Here is a 15,456-nt window from a genome sequence, read left to right on the forward strand (position 1 = left end):
AATGTCAGGTTTGTCAGACTGACAGCTCTGCCTCGGGGGGGATACGGCCCTGCTTCCACCTCTACTCCTGATCTCCAAAACACATGCTGAAACGCACAACTGTGCACACACTTCTACTCTAACACAACAAAGAGAAAAAGAGACAGCAGAGCGATATAGTCATTTCAATACATCAGGGGAATACACAGCTGCCCCTCTAATGTGAAGCAGTGAGGTGTCTTTGAGGTGTTGCGTAATGAGTGTGTGTGTGTGTGTGTGTGTGTGTGTGTGTGTGTGTGTGTGTGTGTGTGTGTGTGTGTGTGTGTGCGTGTGTGTGTGTGTGTGTGATTTGTTACATGGCAATATCGTCCTTAGGTTATAAATCATATTAGCTGCTAACATGGATAACAGATGAATGTAAGCACAGCAACAGGAGATATGAGAAGAAGAGCAATAAAGCACCAGACGTTAATTGTATTAATCTGTTCTCCCTTTCAGCATTATTACAGATTACTAATTAATAAGCAATGAATTAATGAGAGGTTGCAGATATAGCCTACGTATTAAACAAGAATCATTTCTTTCAGGAGGAAGTATCGGGCCAAATTTGAATTAATGTGTAATAAATTATCTTTGGAAAATTATTTCAAAATTATTCTGTAGCATTTGGGTGAAAATATTCCAAATACCAAACCTAAAGAAGAGTTATTTCCTCTCACATAAAATCCTGTAGTTTTATTTATTTATTTATTTATTTATTTATTTATTACTTATTCATTTTCTTGGTCATTTTACAATTAAAAAGATGCTCCAACATTTCTGTAATTTTACAAACATTTTAATGTCTGTAAAGCTCTTCATTGAAAAATTTCCTTTTTTTTTCCAACACTGATTTTAACTGGTTCGTGACTCTGCGAATAAATTGGCCGAAGACTTTTAAGGACACCCATTTGAACAAAGCATTTCTAATATATCTCTCATCTAAAAAAAATAATGAAGTCAGTCTAAGAAATCAAACCACTGTAAACCATTAACTGCTGTTAATTTCCTGTGATTGTATCAGACATGCAATTTTAATCTGATTGAAATTCATTTTCCAAAAACCTGGAATACTTTTTTTTTAATATTAATTAAATCATTTGATTTCTATCTAAGAGAGTGGTTATTTAAATTAAGTAACTTATTTTTTATATAACAGTTAAGGGGATCAACAGAAACTGTGGTTGTCGTCAGTGTGAGCCAATGTGGCAGCAGGGAGCTGCAACATTCACCACTTTGTTTGGGTATTGTTGGACCCAGCAGAGACAATCGTGGGGTCCCTGAGGACCCCAAGGCGAATGCTGCTCAGCAGATGGTTCAGTAATAGGTGCTAATTACTTCCAGGAATCACTGAACTCTGAAGAACAACAATGTAGTTTTCTAACTCATGCAACTTTTCTGTTTTTGTTACACCTGTTGGAAAAGCTTTAATCAAATTTAATCACAGGAGATGCCTTTATTATACCAAATTGTGCCACTCCCTAGCTATACACTGAAATGTACCTATTTATTTACTTCCAGAAAACATGAACTTCATGCTGCGTTTGAGTGAAATGTGAAAAAGCCTTCTAGAAATAGCCACACGGCCATAATACAGAACTTATTTCATTGAATAACTTCAAATCCAGATTGAGAGAATCTGAGACAGCTTCCTTAATCTGTAACTGTTCTTTTTAATTTGTAACTAATTTTAATTGTGCCGTTGCTGTTTTATGCTGCCTCTTGGCTTGGACTCCTTTGAAAAAGAGGTTTTTAATCTCAATGGGACTTTCCTGGTTAAATAAATGAATAAATAAAAATACTACATAACTAACAACAGAAGCCAATTTGGAATCAGTGATGAAATCAAAGACAGAAAATGCTGTTTATGAATCAAATCTGATATTTCCATCATTGTATCTAATATCAGTAAACAAACAGAAGGACACAATGACTGTGGGATGATAGAAGAGACCATTTTTCATAAAACAATCACAGGACTTGCATCCAATCACACACACCCACAGGCAGCTTTGACTCACTGGTTATTTACGAAGGCATATTTATTGATGGTTTCCAGTACGGATTTAAACGTTATCTTGGAGGTCAGAGTGTATCCGTGTTGCACCATCGGCTCCCCATCAGGACCATCCCAACAGTCCACTGCAGGGGGGAAAAAAATCAATGAGTCATGGATGTGGAAAATATGTATCTCTCCAGTCTGAAAATGTAGAAAACCTGTTACTGATTTACTGACATTTTACAAAACTAATAGAGGTTTTAAAGTTGCTGTAAACATCTTTAACATCTAAAAAGATCCATAGCAACGATTAGTTTATTTCATTCACCTCACAATCACAGAGCAATGCAAGTCTCTTATAATTACGAGGGGGTGTTTTCACACCAGATGAATTGATTAGTCATCGTACAAAAAGCCCAGGTGTTACTGATAGCTCCAGTGATGGCAATGTTCTGTCAAGTGTCCCACTGAGCTGCGGTGGTATAAACACTACCAGTGTCAAGAAAACTGTCATTCAGTCATTATTACGCTATTATTTACACCTCAGCTCTCAGTTGTTTTTCTGATATTTCCTATATACTAAAGTGTTTTGATATTTAAATGAAGATGTATATGTACCTTCCACACATCGGCAGCCAGACTGCAGCACCCAGGCGTACATGTCCGTCTTGGAGTGTGAGAGAAGCTGGTCTCCAGTCAGGTACGTGTTATGAGAGGAGGCGATGAAGTAGTTACACAGAGGTTGCTCCATGTCTTGATTTACTTCATGGTGCAAAGGGTTGAAAATGTCACAAGCTGGGCTGCGCATGAAGCTTGTAAAACCTGAGGAAAAAGTGCAAAATTATGGGGACATGTCAGAGGGCTCTGTTTGCTCAGTAATCCTAAATTTTGGGATTTTAATTTATTTGTATGAATGTGTTTTTTTTCTTCCATGCTCTGCCGATGTTTTTCCCAGCAGACAAATTCTCGACAATCACCAGACAGATTGCTGTGAAATGTTGTTCTGACATTGATTGTTTTCATGTGAAGAGTCCTAATGGCATCATTGATCCTTTGACTTTTCAGCTTGATGTGTTTGGGTTTAAGTCACACATCTCAATATCAACACACAGATAGTGGGCAGATACCAGCTGGGCCAAGAGGATAGGTTCCGATGACAGTAATCTCCTGATTCTTTATCTAACACCAACAGCATGTCAAGGTTTTCACCAATCCTTCAATACTAAGCAGATAAATCTGTCTGACATTTTATTTTCATTTTGACATCCCATCTGCCTCTGATGGAAAAAAACACACACACAAGTAAATGCTAACATGTAAATATAAACTGTCATAATGTATGCAGCCCAGCCCACAATATGCAATTTCCACACTCGATTCCACGACTACCACTAAAACAACAACTTCATCACAAATCAAGTCAGCATTATGATTAAACAAAATATCTCTTTGTCAGTTTCTTTAGAGTTAAATGAAGAAGCCCCAGCTGTACTGGAGTTTGCTTGGTGCTTGGGAATGGTTTTAGGAAGCTCCCTCTTAAATCCAAATTATTTTTCCAATAGTAGACGACAGGCTCAGTGAATGTACACAGCTACAAAAAATAAAAGAAACACATAAACAGCACATTTTACATATTAATGATTGAAATATTGCAGTTGAAATCTTCATGCTTTTAACATAAGAATGAGCAATAAAAAACACAGGCTCAAAACAGGCCTGTTTTGAGCCTGTGTGTAACCAGCCTTTCCCCTCTTCTGAGTTTCCTGTCTGTATATAAAATAAGGCCGAACTAGAGCTAGAGCTCTCTCTGAATTGCTGCATGATGTTGGAAATGCTATCCGTGTGTGCAAAACTAAATAAATCTTGTTAAACTTTTCTCATCAAACTCAGTCTTAAACTAATTTTCTCAGAACATGTATCATAAATACTCGTTGTTGTTTTAGGCAGTCCTGTGATTGCCACCTCTGGAAAGTTAATATTCTTTATTTTTCTGAAATCTGTACATATTCCAATCACTGAAGCATCAATTCTCCAATTGACTAATCAACAGTGTTATTATTAGTTTGATTTCATTATGCAATTTCATCAACGACTGGTCAAAGCAATTATGCATTTCACAAAGAACCACTTGAATCAGGTCTTTATAATCAGTGTCACTATTTACATGCTTACAATTCCCCTCTTACTGACCTACTCTGTAATGGTCAAAGAGTGTTTTTGCAAAATATAGCAACACAAGTAAGGTCACCTTTTATCTTTAGCATTAAAACATGATCACGTAATTATTTAACCAGTTAGTTGTGTGAAATATTGTATTACCTAGTATATGACTTCTTTAGCAAATTAATCCTTGAATTTCAAGGCATGTCAGGTTCAAAAGACAAGAACTTCTTGAAGGGGACATTACGATATAGTGGACAACCAAATATTCACGTTAGCAAGTATTTTCAACTATAATTCGACATCTACTTGCTCCTCTTGCATCGGATTTATGGTTGACAATTCCAGCTTTAAAATTGCCTAAAATCAAAGAGAACAGCACAACACAATGACTCTTTTACTTCAACTGCCTGTCACCAGATTATATCATGCACAGCCTGTCCAAGTGACATCAACAATATGTCTTCATCTGCAGCTTGGTCATCCAACCGTGCAAACAGTCAAGCACTGTGAGTACAAAACAACTCTATACTGGTCCAGACAATTTGCTTCAAACAGGTCTGTTTTTCTTCTGGGAGTACAACATGAAATAAGGGATAAGTGATGTCTTCCAGTAGAAAAAGAAAACTAAATTGAGGGGAAAAAATACAAATTAGCCAGACAAGCAGACAACTGGCGTGGGCAGGTTGAGCGTAGAGGAGAAAGATAAAAAAAACAAAAAAAAACAACAGGAAATGGTTTGTGATCAGAAGTCTGTGACAACAGATTTTAACATGAGACTCTGAGAGAAAGAAGAGATCCAAAAGACTGCACATTTACTTTCTCCACACTGTAGAAATCTGCTAAAGTAAACCCCTGAGGCTTCTCACACAGTAAAAACACAATTTATGTCTAGACACCCACATCTCAGGGCTGCAGGGTGGGCACCAGTCTACTGATCTGGTCAGCCAGACACACCCATTGTCGGCCTTCATGCATCAGATTTAAAAATTAGTCTTACTCCCCCCCCCTCATTTGCTGTCCCCTTACTCACAATGGTCTTTCTGTCGGACTAATTTTCTCTTTCCCTGCACATTTATTCTGATGAAACAATCTTCAGACTACAGCTACCCTCCCACTCCTGTCTCCTCTGCATCAGGTTACCGTTGGTTATATGTGGTAAATACTTCAAATGTCACAAAAACTTTCTCAGTTTTCACCCAATGTCAGGAGGTAAGGTTTTTATTATAAAGAGTAGCACTCATCGTGGGAAAAAAAAGGATATATCTGTTTTAAATTAAAGAATGTCTCATTTATTCTACCATGTGTACTTTACCAATACATTCACTGAATGGTAAGGCATTTGCCACAGAGTGGCTGCCACGTTTTCGTCAATCTACCATAGACACATGTGGCTAGACAAATTGCTTACCATCACCAGGAATGAATACAGAATGAATGGATAATGGATTTACTGTGAAGCACTTTGGTAAGGCAAAAAGCACTATAATAGCACCACAATTACTAATGAATTCAACGGATTGCTAAGATTTTATTGAAATATATATGATGTGTTTTGGTCAAAATGTCAAAGAAAAACAGTCATCCAGTTGATATTTAACCACATTTTTACAACTCTCAATTTAGTATAGTATGTTACAGATGCATTACGTATCTTTAAAACTCTGTGTTCCTGACTGCTGATGACACAGTAGCATGTATTATGTGCAGTTCTGGAGCAGTAGCTGCCCAGTGGTGCCTCAAGGCTGGAAGCTGAATTAAACATCAAGTTCTGTAGAGAACCTTTGAGGCAGGGAGTGAAGCATTCAATTCACCACAGACTGAACTGAGGTCAGTCTTACAGTTATACCATCATGCAAATATGACCCTTGAAATCTGTTTTACTGACAATGACAACATCAAGTATACACCCTGGGGGCTCAGCTGCAAGGAGTAAACTCAGAAAATGTGATAATCTTGTTATAATAGATCATCTATTGTGGATTTGCCATAGATTTTAAATCAACACTAAATTTTGTGGCTGAACTCTAAAGCTGGATGGGACATAAATACCTGGAAAAGTGAAAAAGTGCTCAGCAGCACCAGTAATCCAGTGGTGTTTAAAGTGTTAAGTAAATGACCACACAATGGCATGTACAACAGTAAAAATGTCTTTTCTAATCCCTGTTTTAAATTGGCACAATAAATCCATATGCTTTACTGATGGCCCATTACGCATGCTGGTCTGTGTTTTATTGTATAATATGGTAATGTTAATCAATGATGCTTATATCACTATTGCTTTTGAAGATGCGTTCAATGGCTGTTGGAATCTTGGAATTTCAACTCCCTGACTAAAAACAGAAACAAAACAAAGAAGTCAATACTTCCCAGTCAAAATATAGTGCCTGCATACCCAATTAAAAAAAAGTTGTAAACTAATGACACAGCATGGCAAACAGAAGGGGAGAGAAAGAAATAGAAAAACTAGAGGCTGACTGGGTGTAAGGAAAAGACAACAAGAAGAAAAAAAAGAAATGAAGATTACCTTCAATCCCCATAACACCTCTTTGTTTATTTTCATCAGACACCTCGAACTTATCAATGATTTCTGCCGCATACTCTGCAGCAACATTGGGCATCTACAGGAGAAAAGTAAAGACAATGCATGCAGAAACATGGTCAGTCAACAACACATTAATAATCTGGGAGCACACACAAAAGATGTCAGTTGTTGTTGGTTGTCGTTTGTTGTTGTTGGTTTTTTGTTGGGTGTTTTTTTTTTTTTTTACAGTTTCATATTAAATTTAGGTTACAAGTAAATTGTTTGTATTGGAACATATTTTGAAAACAGCAAATAAAGGTTGATGATAAATGGCACTGCTGCAGTGTAAAAGAAACCCTGTGAAACATGTCAAACACGACAAACCAATTTTAGGTGTGATAGACTGGCTTAGTGTAGCAGATTCCTCTGGGCAGACAGATGAAGGAGTTCATTTTGAGGAAATGAGAAGGTGAAATCTCTTTTCTGTGTCTGGATGTCAAATTAAAAAAGACTAATTTGAGGAAAATTGATTTCTTCTAAAAAAAAAATGGTTTAACATCTGCTGTTAATTTCAGATGTAACCGGAACCATGTGTTACCACTTACCTTCTGCTCATTGCGCAGGAAGTTGACAAGCTCCTCGGCTGTGAGGTGGTCCTTCCTGTCACTGTATGCCATCATGAGCAGGAATAGATCTCGTCTCAAAGACATCATCTTGTAGAAGACAGAGAACTCCTCGTATGTCAGCGTACCCTGATGGTCATCCGTGTCTGCTTCCTAAGAAGGTGAAGGAGGGGAAAATGAATAGTGAAAAAGTAAGATATATCAAAAAATGCTTTATTTGAGGTAGAATTTAGTTTTGACCACACCAGAGACTGGATTTGCTAAATATTTGCATGTACTAAAACGTGTGCACTCATTGCACACGCAAAAAGATGCACAAGCTAATTTACTGACAGCGTGCACTGAGGGTTGCATCTTTCAAAGGTGCAAAATAGTGTGTGTGCATCCAGTTTGTACATCTGCTGCAATGAATATGCAATATAGGGTGTCTACACGCTATTTTGTGTTTATGAGGAGAAAATGGAAAAATATTAATTTAGAATCCTGCTATTTGATCTAGTGTGTGTAATTGCTCACAAGACTGTGGCTATTGTCGTAAGAAGGAAATAAGAAGACACAGAATATTCAACTTTGTGTGAATATTTTTGGAATAAACAGCTTTATCCCTCCATGCCCTTGCACTGGAATAAAGGGTCCATACGAACAATTTTTTAATTTTTTTTATCTGTTGTCCTTGCATACATTGCAATATGTGCATAAGTACACACGCATTTTTGTGTTCATGTCTGACATTATTATGTTTTACTGTTTTGGATTATGGTGTCCTTTGTGGTCAACCCATATGGTTCAACACTGATAAGTAGGGATGATAGTCCAATTTTACACACATGGTGTAAAATTGAAAAAGAGGATGAGCGCACATGGTAGGTAGAAACTGTCCAGTCTTTTGTCCTCTGTTTTGTTGTCTTTTACTCAAAAACAGATTGTCTGTAAGACAACAACAAATTATCTCCACACACTATTTTTCCTCTTCTGACCCAGTATCTCACTAGATGCTGACACACACTGCTCATTTTGTCCTGCCACCTTTGCACCATCAGCTCGCTGGGATTCATTGTCTGATATTACCTGCATCTCACGGGTGCCCGTTCGATTCCACATTAAATCTAATCATACCAGCCAATGCTTCCATCACACTCCAATAATGACTTTGCAGTGGGAATTCCAAACTGGATAAAAATCTACACAGAACCAGCAGAGTAAATAACTGTGATGAGCTTGGAATGCATCGACAGAAAACAGGCAGATTCAGTGTATTTAAAGCAACACAAGCTGTTCAAATGGCAACGGTATGGCTTGCTGCAGCTTTAACAGAAGAAGATAAAGTGATAACGTTGTTTTTATGATCTAAACCCAAAGAGGGATCTGTTTTACAGCATGGAACTACACTATATGGAACAATAAAGCCACTCTTAAATTTACAAAGCATGGACAAAAAGGCTTTAAAAACTTCTTTGAATACTTCTATCAAATCAGAAAAAAGGAAAAGTGAACATTTTAAGGTTCCTGTTGGCTGACAGTAAGATTTACTGTGGTCAGATGGCTTTGACAAGACATATTCAGAAGCCACACAGTGCTGAAATTTCTAAACTTTCTCAGCATCAAATAGCAGTAATTCTTATTTTGCCTTTCTGCTGTTAAGATAGTTGAAAATAGGTGGGGAAAAAAAAAACAGCTGTACAAGAGGCAAAGCGCTGAGATATCACAATAAGAATGTAGTGATAGTTTCCACGGTCGTGATGAAGAAGATGTGAAACCTTTTGTTGTTTATTATCAGATAGAAATGCTTTAAGTAATTGCTCTGTTTTCCAGCACCATTGTAGATGGTTGCAAAAGAAGCTGCAGCAGAAAAAAATATATACTTCCCCCCACCCCCCAAATTTCTACGTAGAAATGACAGCTACTTCACAGCTGACAGTTTATGCCTTGTTTCAATGGAGGTTTCAATCCTGACCCGTCAGCTGATTCATCACCTGTCACACCTGCTCCCCATTAGTCATTAGCAGTCATCTACAGGAAACAGTGCATCCGGTTTCACCACTTTGCCAGATCACATTTTATAATGTCTATCTTACCTTTCTTATTACACCCAAATGAATATAGAGCAAAGCAGGCTCCCTGATAAGGTGTCAGTGTCTCCGATCAACAGCGTAAACAATGCCAACACTGCAGGCTAAACAAGGCTAGGAATAAGCAATGCACACACAAAAGACGTTCGCTTTGTTGCTTGCATCTTAATTATCTTTAATTAGGCATTTATTTATCTATATTTATTTTGCATTGTCCCAATACATACTCATAAGCTTTTTTTTTAACAACAGTTTCATCCACCTGCTTTTATCTTTCAGCAAATTATGTAAATCCTCTGATCTTGGTAATGAGAACATTTTTTGTATCTTTGACTAATTAACTGCTCTTTTGGGCTCAACTTCATCATAAATTTGCATTAAAGTCTCATTTGTATTCCAAGTTTTTTTTTTATCTCTTGTAAACCTGCTTCTTAAGGTGATGAACTTTTCCAACTGGAAGGTACAATCTGACACACACTGAAGATTAAAATAAAAGTTGAACAAAATTATATATCAAGAAAACTAATTGAAAAAAATGTACATGACTTTTAAGCTAGTCGTGTTAGGGAGGAACACAGACAGCATTTGTGATCAATATATGAAACCGCTTACAGAATTAGATATGGTATGGCTTGTGACGTGAATTACTTTGACTGCTGTGGGATCATTTGGATCATTCAGCTGCTTAAATCCAGTTCAGCTGATTAAAGGTGTTGCAAGCTGGACTGTTTTTAACAAACCACAAACCCTGGGGCTGCAAAACATTAGAAAGCATAAACAAGAGTTTAATGCAGCACACAGCTGTATCAAAAGATTAAACTTTTTAGATGTTTTTAAAGACTGAGTTCTAGTAGAAGGAAAAGGAAATGGTAAATGGACTTGTACTTATATAGAGTTTTTCCAGTCATGCCGACCACTTAAACCGCTTTTACACTACATGTCACATTCATCCATTCACACACAAACACACTCATACCATACACTCATACACACTCACATCCCAATAGGCACATCACAGAAAGCTGCTGATTATCCATATCAAAAATGTACTTGTCTTTAATTAAACATGTACATTTTCATGGCCGCCTCTTGCATTTTGTTTGTTTGAGTGTATTTATAAACATCCTCCAAAATTAATGCTGTGAGTAACCACAAGGAGCAGCGCAGAGACCAATTTGATTAGAGACTTGTATCTCGAAGCAAGATTAACATACCCCAGATATCTCCATTGCCTGGATTGACTTACCCCAGACACTGGCGATCCAAATAAGTGGTACTACGAAGCTGGTTATCAACCTGGTAACACAACCCAGCCAGGGTTTTCCCATCATGATTGGTGCATGGGCACATAAAAGGGCATGTTTGCCTAAAATGGTGGCTTTGCAGCCACTGACCAATCATGAAGCAACCAACTAAATCATGGAGAAGAAGACAATTATTCTTCACACATATGAGGAGTTCAACCACATAATGCTTGACAAAAGCAACGCTGTTGTCATAGCAACAGTTAGGAAGGAACACTGGAAGAACATAGGCAACGGTATTAATGCATAAATTTGGCAGATTATATTATGTTAATTTATCGGACACTATCAATGAAAGGTTCAATTATTACTTTAAGGCAGAACTTTTTTAACTCATTCTTCCAGGGTCCAGGTTCAGGTTCAGGCTCGGTCTCTGGTTAGGATGCCCCGGAGATGCTTCGCTGGAGAGGTTTTCTGAACACATCCTGCTGACAGGAAATCCCAGAAAAGACCCAGGAATTGTTGAGTGAATAACTCTTACGACTGTTCTGGGTTTCAGGATTTCCAGGGGAGCTCAAAGAAGTGACTGGGTAAAGAGAAGTCTGTGCTTGTCTACTTAGGCTATTGTCCAGAATGGATGGATGGATCTTCTCCACCATTACTGTGTTTCCTATTGTCTGAAATAGATATCCTAACTGGAGTGATCTTTAAATTCTGCATTTCTCTCTAAAATTCAAATTTATCTATAAAGCACTTTTTACGCCACAAAATGTAGAGGATGTATTGCTTAACAACCATACAAAAGTAAAGCATATATGTAGGTAAAAGTGTTCAACAATGACTGAAACAGACATATACAGTGTCCCCTCTGCATTCACTCAGCCATGACGGGCCGCCACAGATGTATTGTTAGCGCCACGTCTTCAAAAGGCCCGCAATTAAGATAGTTTGATGTGGACAGTGTCAAAATATCTTAATTGAACCTGCATTGCCACCTCCACATCCACAGCGTTGGTGGGCTGCTTTTCTGACATCAGACATCTGCTCTGATCAAAAGCACACTATGCAGAGTGCAGCAATGGGGAGAGAGGTGAGACCTAATTAAACTTCATTAGTTACGCCCACAGGCAAGGTAAACTCCGAGAGCATCCGGCAAGCTTATCATGCGTGGAGTCCGGAAAAAGGAAAGAGCTGCTGGTAAAGCTGCTTTAGATTTTACAAATTGAATTGACGTTCCAATGATGATATTGAGAATGAACAGCAAACATTATGTAATGTAACTATGTAATTGGTTTTAATGGCTACCATAGACTAATGAAGTTCATTCTCATTAGCTTAACATGGTAGGCTATCATCCATGCATAGTAACATATTACCAACTGGCTGCAATGTCAGATGAGCCTGTTAAAATAGTTTTAGGATGATAGGAGCTCTTGAAATTTAGTTATACTGATAATTTAGCAGCCAATGACTTAAGAATAGATTTACTGTCTGACCTGAAACATTTGTTTGACCTTTCTGCGCGGCAGATTGACATTCAGCTTGTGAAGAAGTTGGTAGATCTCGTCAATGTTCAGCATGCCATCTCCGTTCTTATCCGCTTCCTCAAATGTCTGCTTCATCCACGTTAAACACACAGATTAAAGAGAATAATATGTCTTGCACAAAATCCGTTTGTATAACATAAAGATTTTCAGGTATGTCATTTAGAAAACTTGCAGCTACTTTTGCAATAGGCAAAGAAAAAATTAAAGATAATTTTAAAAGTAACCAGATAATAATGTAGCCTATCACATTTTAATTACGTTCTTGAGTGAATTCAAATAGAAAAAGTATAAAACACACATCCACAAAGACATTAAAATAAAATTGTGGCCCTTTCTAGAAAGTTGATTTCGTGACACTTAACAGTTGTTTTTTGTGTTTAGCCTTTTGTTTTAAAGGATATTGGTCATGTGTACGCTGCCGCTTGGCCAGCGAGTCCTCATCGCTGATCCCAGCCATCAGATAGCGGAGGCCAGTTATCCAAGTTCTGGCTTCATCTGCATTTGATGTCACTAAGTCGAGGGACTCCATGTGATTTCCGTGGTATACTGTGAAACAGCAGGCTTGATCAAAACTGCCGTCTCCATGCCGATGGAAGATGTCCGACTGACCACCCTCCGTCACTTTGTAGAGCGAGTCAATGGTGACTGATAACGTGGGGACAGACAAATAAAAAATGAATCAACAAAAAATCAATTACTATTTTTAAACACCATAGATAGTATAACAGATTCTCTTAAGATATCTTTCTCCCTGTAGTAGTAGTAAATACTCTTAGTATTTGTTGTCAAGCTATGCATCAGCCATATTGTTACATCAGTTTTCCATTTTATTACAGGGGCACAAAAGATCGTTATGGTTCCAGTGCAGTATTGTGTTTTTCCCATAGTCCTTAATGCAGGGAATTGTGGCTGCTGGTGAGATGATGCCATTTATTTAGAGCCAAGCCATTTAACTAATTGGTTTTAATGCAGAGACCGAACCAACTGAAAATAAAAATCTGCAAATGTTAGTAAAGCATGAGTGCAAATAAATCATAGTCCCACGGGAGATGCAAATTCCCCTTGTTTTCTCTTTATGTCTGAAGATTTTATGCATTTTGATTAAAATATATGTTACTTTCTATAATTATACACAGATTGCAGAGAGGTTCCAAGTGCAAGAATGTGACAAGTTGAGACTGTGATGGATTTAACAACAGTTTAAATCATCTATATACTATTAATAATTCATCCCCTAACAAGGACAACATTTGGGTTGACAGATGCAAACAAGGTAAGGAGGTCAGAAAGTTGGCATGATCTTTTATGTCACATTTAGCTTCTTAACTTCATGCTTCATGGTGGTAATTCAGGCAAACAAAGCAAAAAGCTTTGAAGTCAGGCCATGTGTAGAGATCAAGGAGTTCTGGGATTGAATCTGTGCAGATTCTTTTAGAATATTATGAAAATTGTCCCTACCAGGTCCAAAAACTTAGTCAAAATGTCAGCAACTAATCTAAAATTACAAATTAAACTTCAGCATTTTGTCAGCTTTGCTAAAATCCTGTAAAGAGTGATTCTTTTTATAAATGCATCTGTTTTACTGCTGCTTCTGTTCCTTGCTTCTGTATTTTATACACAGCAATTCATTTAGTTTGGGGGAGTGACAAGGCTTTGTAGATAAGTACTATAGGAAAAATTACTCCGATCAGCTTATTCAAAAATAGAAAAGGCTAAGATATGAATGTAAGCATACTAGTTCATCGTAATCTGCGTGAAGTGAACTTTGACTTATCTGTTTTTAAGTGTGAACTTGCAGTTACCAACTGCTTTATCCATTCATACTGTAATTCAGAGCTCCCAGCCAAAGTGTCATGACAGAGAATGGTGCAGGAAGAATAAGGCTAAAATACTTAAAAGAATATTAGCAAAACATTGCAGAATAATCATCCAAACCAAATGACATGAGTTCCTCACTTTCTATGCTTTCTTCTACTATGTGTGACAATACACAGAGTTGCAAGCTCCTGCAGGCTTCAGAGGCTTTCACGGTCTAATAAGATTTGTGTATAAACTTAGCCATCTTAGATACTGTGTCATTGTTGGAAACAGCCTGCAGTAATTTATGTCCTGCTCTGAATTTGCACATATGCTTTGCATGTTGTTGCACCTCTGTGGTTTTCCCCACTTATATTTTATGCATGTGATCATCTAAGCAGGCTCTCCACCGTTTAAAACCTTTTGGAATCTGATCAATGCACAATGCCTTTCCTGAAAAACAATAAATATTTATGCTAAAATTGCTGATTGCTTTAGTTATGATTTGATTCTTTTAGCCGCCTTCTTACAAGTCACAAGATACACTGTATATTTTCAGAATCCTCTCCAAAATCATCATGTCCTTTCTACCATTGCACTCAATTCTTACATCTTGTTACATAATCCCATCTCTGAAGTACTGCTGAAACCGAAAGGCATGGCAGACATGGCAGCCCTGTTTTGATCACACATACATTCAAAGAAAGAGCGGACCAGTTGTGTTATTTTCCATCATGTCAGTGGAGAGAATTTAAGAGGCTTATCCAATGTTGACAGTTTACAATCACAAACGCACACATTGTCCTTTCCACACAACACAAGTAAGGCCCATAGACAGATGTATGCTTCATTGGACTGATGCATGGAACAATTCTGAGAAATTAGTGAATATGATGCTTTAACAGAGGCTACGACATGTTAAATGATAATCCCTTCAAAGCCGGAACAATGTAGTGAACTTGGATTAAAAAACTTAAACACACCTTTCAGGAAAAAATTTAAAGGGTTAATGCTACAAAGAAGAAGCTGTAACATTAAAAGCAATTTTACACATAAGATAGACGTATCATAATGATTATGTAAGTTTAAGAATATTATTGTCCACACTAACAAGGTTGAGATTTCTGTTCATTTACCAGTTAATTGTTTTCCAACAGTGTTGAGAAAATGAATATTATGGTCTTTGTCAGCTTTCTTTTTCTATATAATTAAAGATTTCTTCTTCAGGGTTTGTACTAGCTTGCTTACTACAGGGAATTTTCTGCTTTTTGTACATAAAATGCTTCAATCATGTACCACCAACTTTAGTAAAAAAAAAAAAAAATAAAAAAAAAAAACAACACATTATTGAAAAAAAGAAATGTAAATAATATGGCAAAGGTATTATAGTATTACACTGAGCAACAGAAAAAATATATGCTTAAACAGCTCATACACCTCCCTCTCTTGGATGAAAGAAGGCACGCTGGACTTGG

At 37.3% G+C, this 15,456-nt stretch overlaps 1 protein-coding gene across 1 annotated transcript in view; it reads right to left on the reverse strand.

The window, feature by feature from the left end:
* Window positions 1-15,456, reverse strand: part of LOC306760205 (1-phosphatidylinositol 4,5-bisphosphate phosphodiesterase eta-1-like) — a gene marked incomplete at both ends in the record, with an annotated part of 63,271 nt that overhangs the window by 20,566 nt on the left and 27,249 nt on the right. Inside the window, 6 exons of the mRNA XM_079246004.1 lie at window positions 2,040-2,160; window positions 2,636-2,839; window positions 6,705-6,798; window positions 7,307-7,477; window positions 12,134-12,263; window positions 12,586-12,829. Of these exons, the coding sequence (XP_079102130.1) occupies window positions 2,040-2,160; window positions 2,636-2,839; window positions 6,705-6,798; window positions 7,307-7,477; window positions 12,134-12,263; window positions 12,586-12,829 (964 nt within the window). The remainder of the gene's footprint in view (window positions 1-2,039; window positions 2,161-2,635; window positions 2,840-6,704; window positions 6,799-7,306; window positions 7,478-12,133; window positions 12,264-12,585; window positions 12,830-15,456) is intronic.

This window comes from Telmatherina bonti (assembly GCF_933228915.1).
Source record: "Telmatherina bonti genome assembly, chromosome: 9".
Taxonomy (NCBI): Eukaryota; Metazoa; Chordata; class Actinopteri; order Atheriniformes; family Telmatherinidae; genus Telmatherina; species Telmatherina bonti.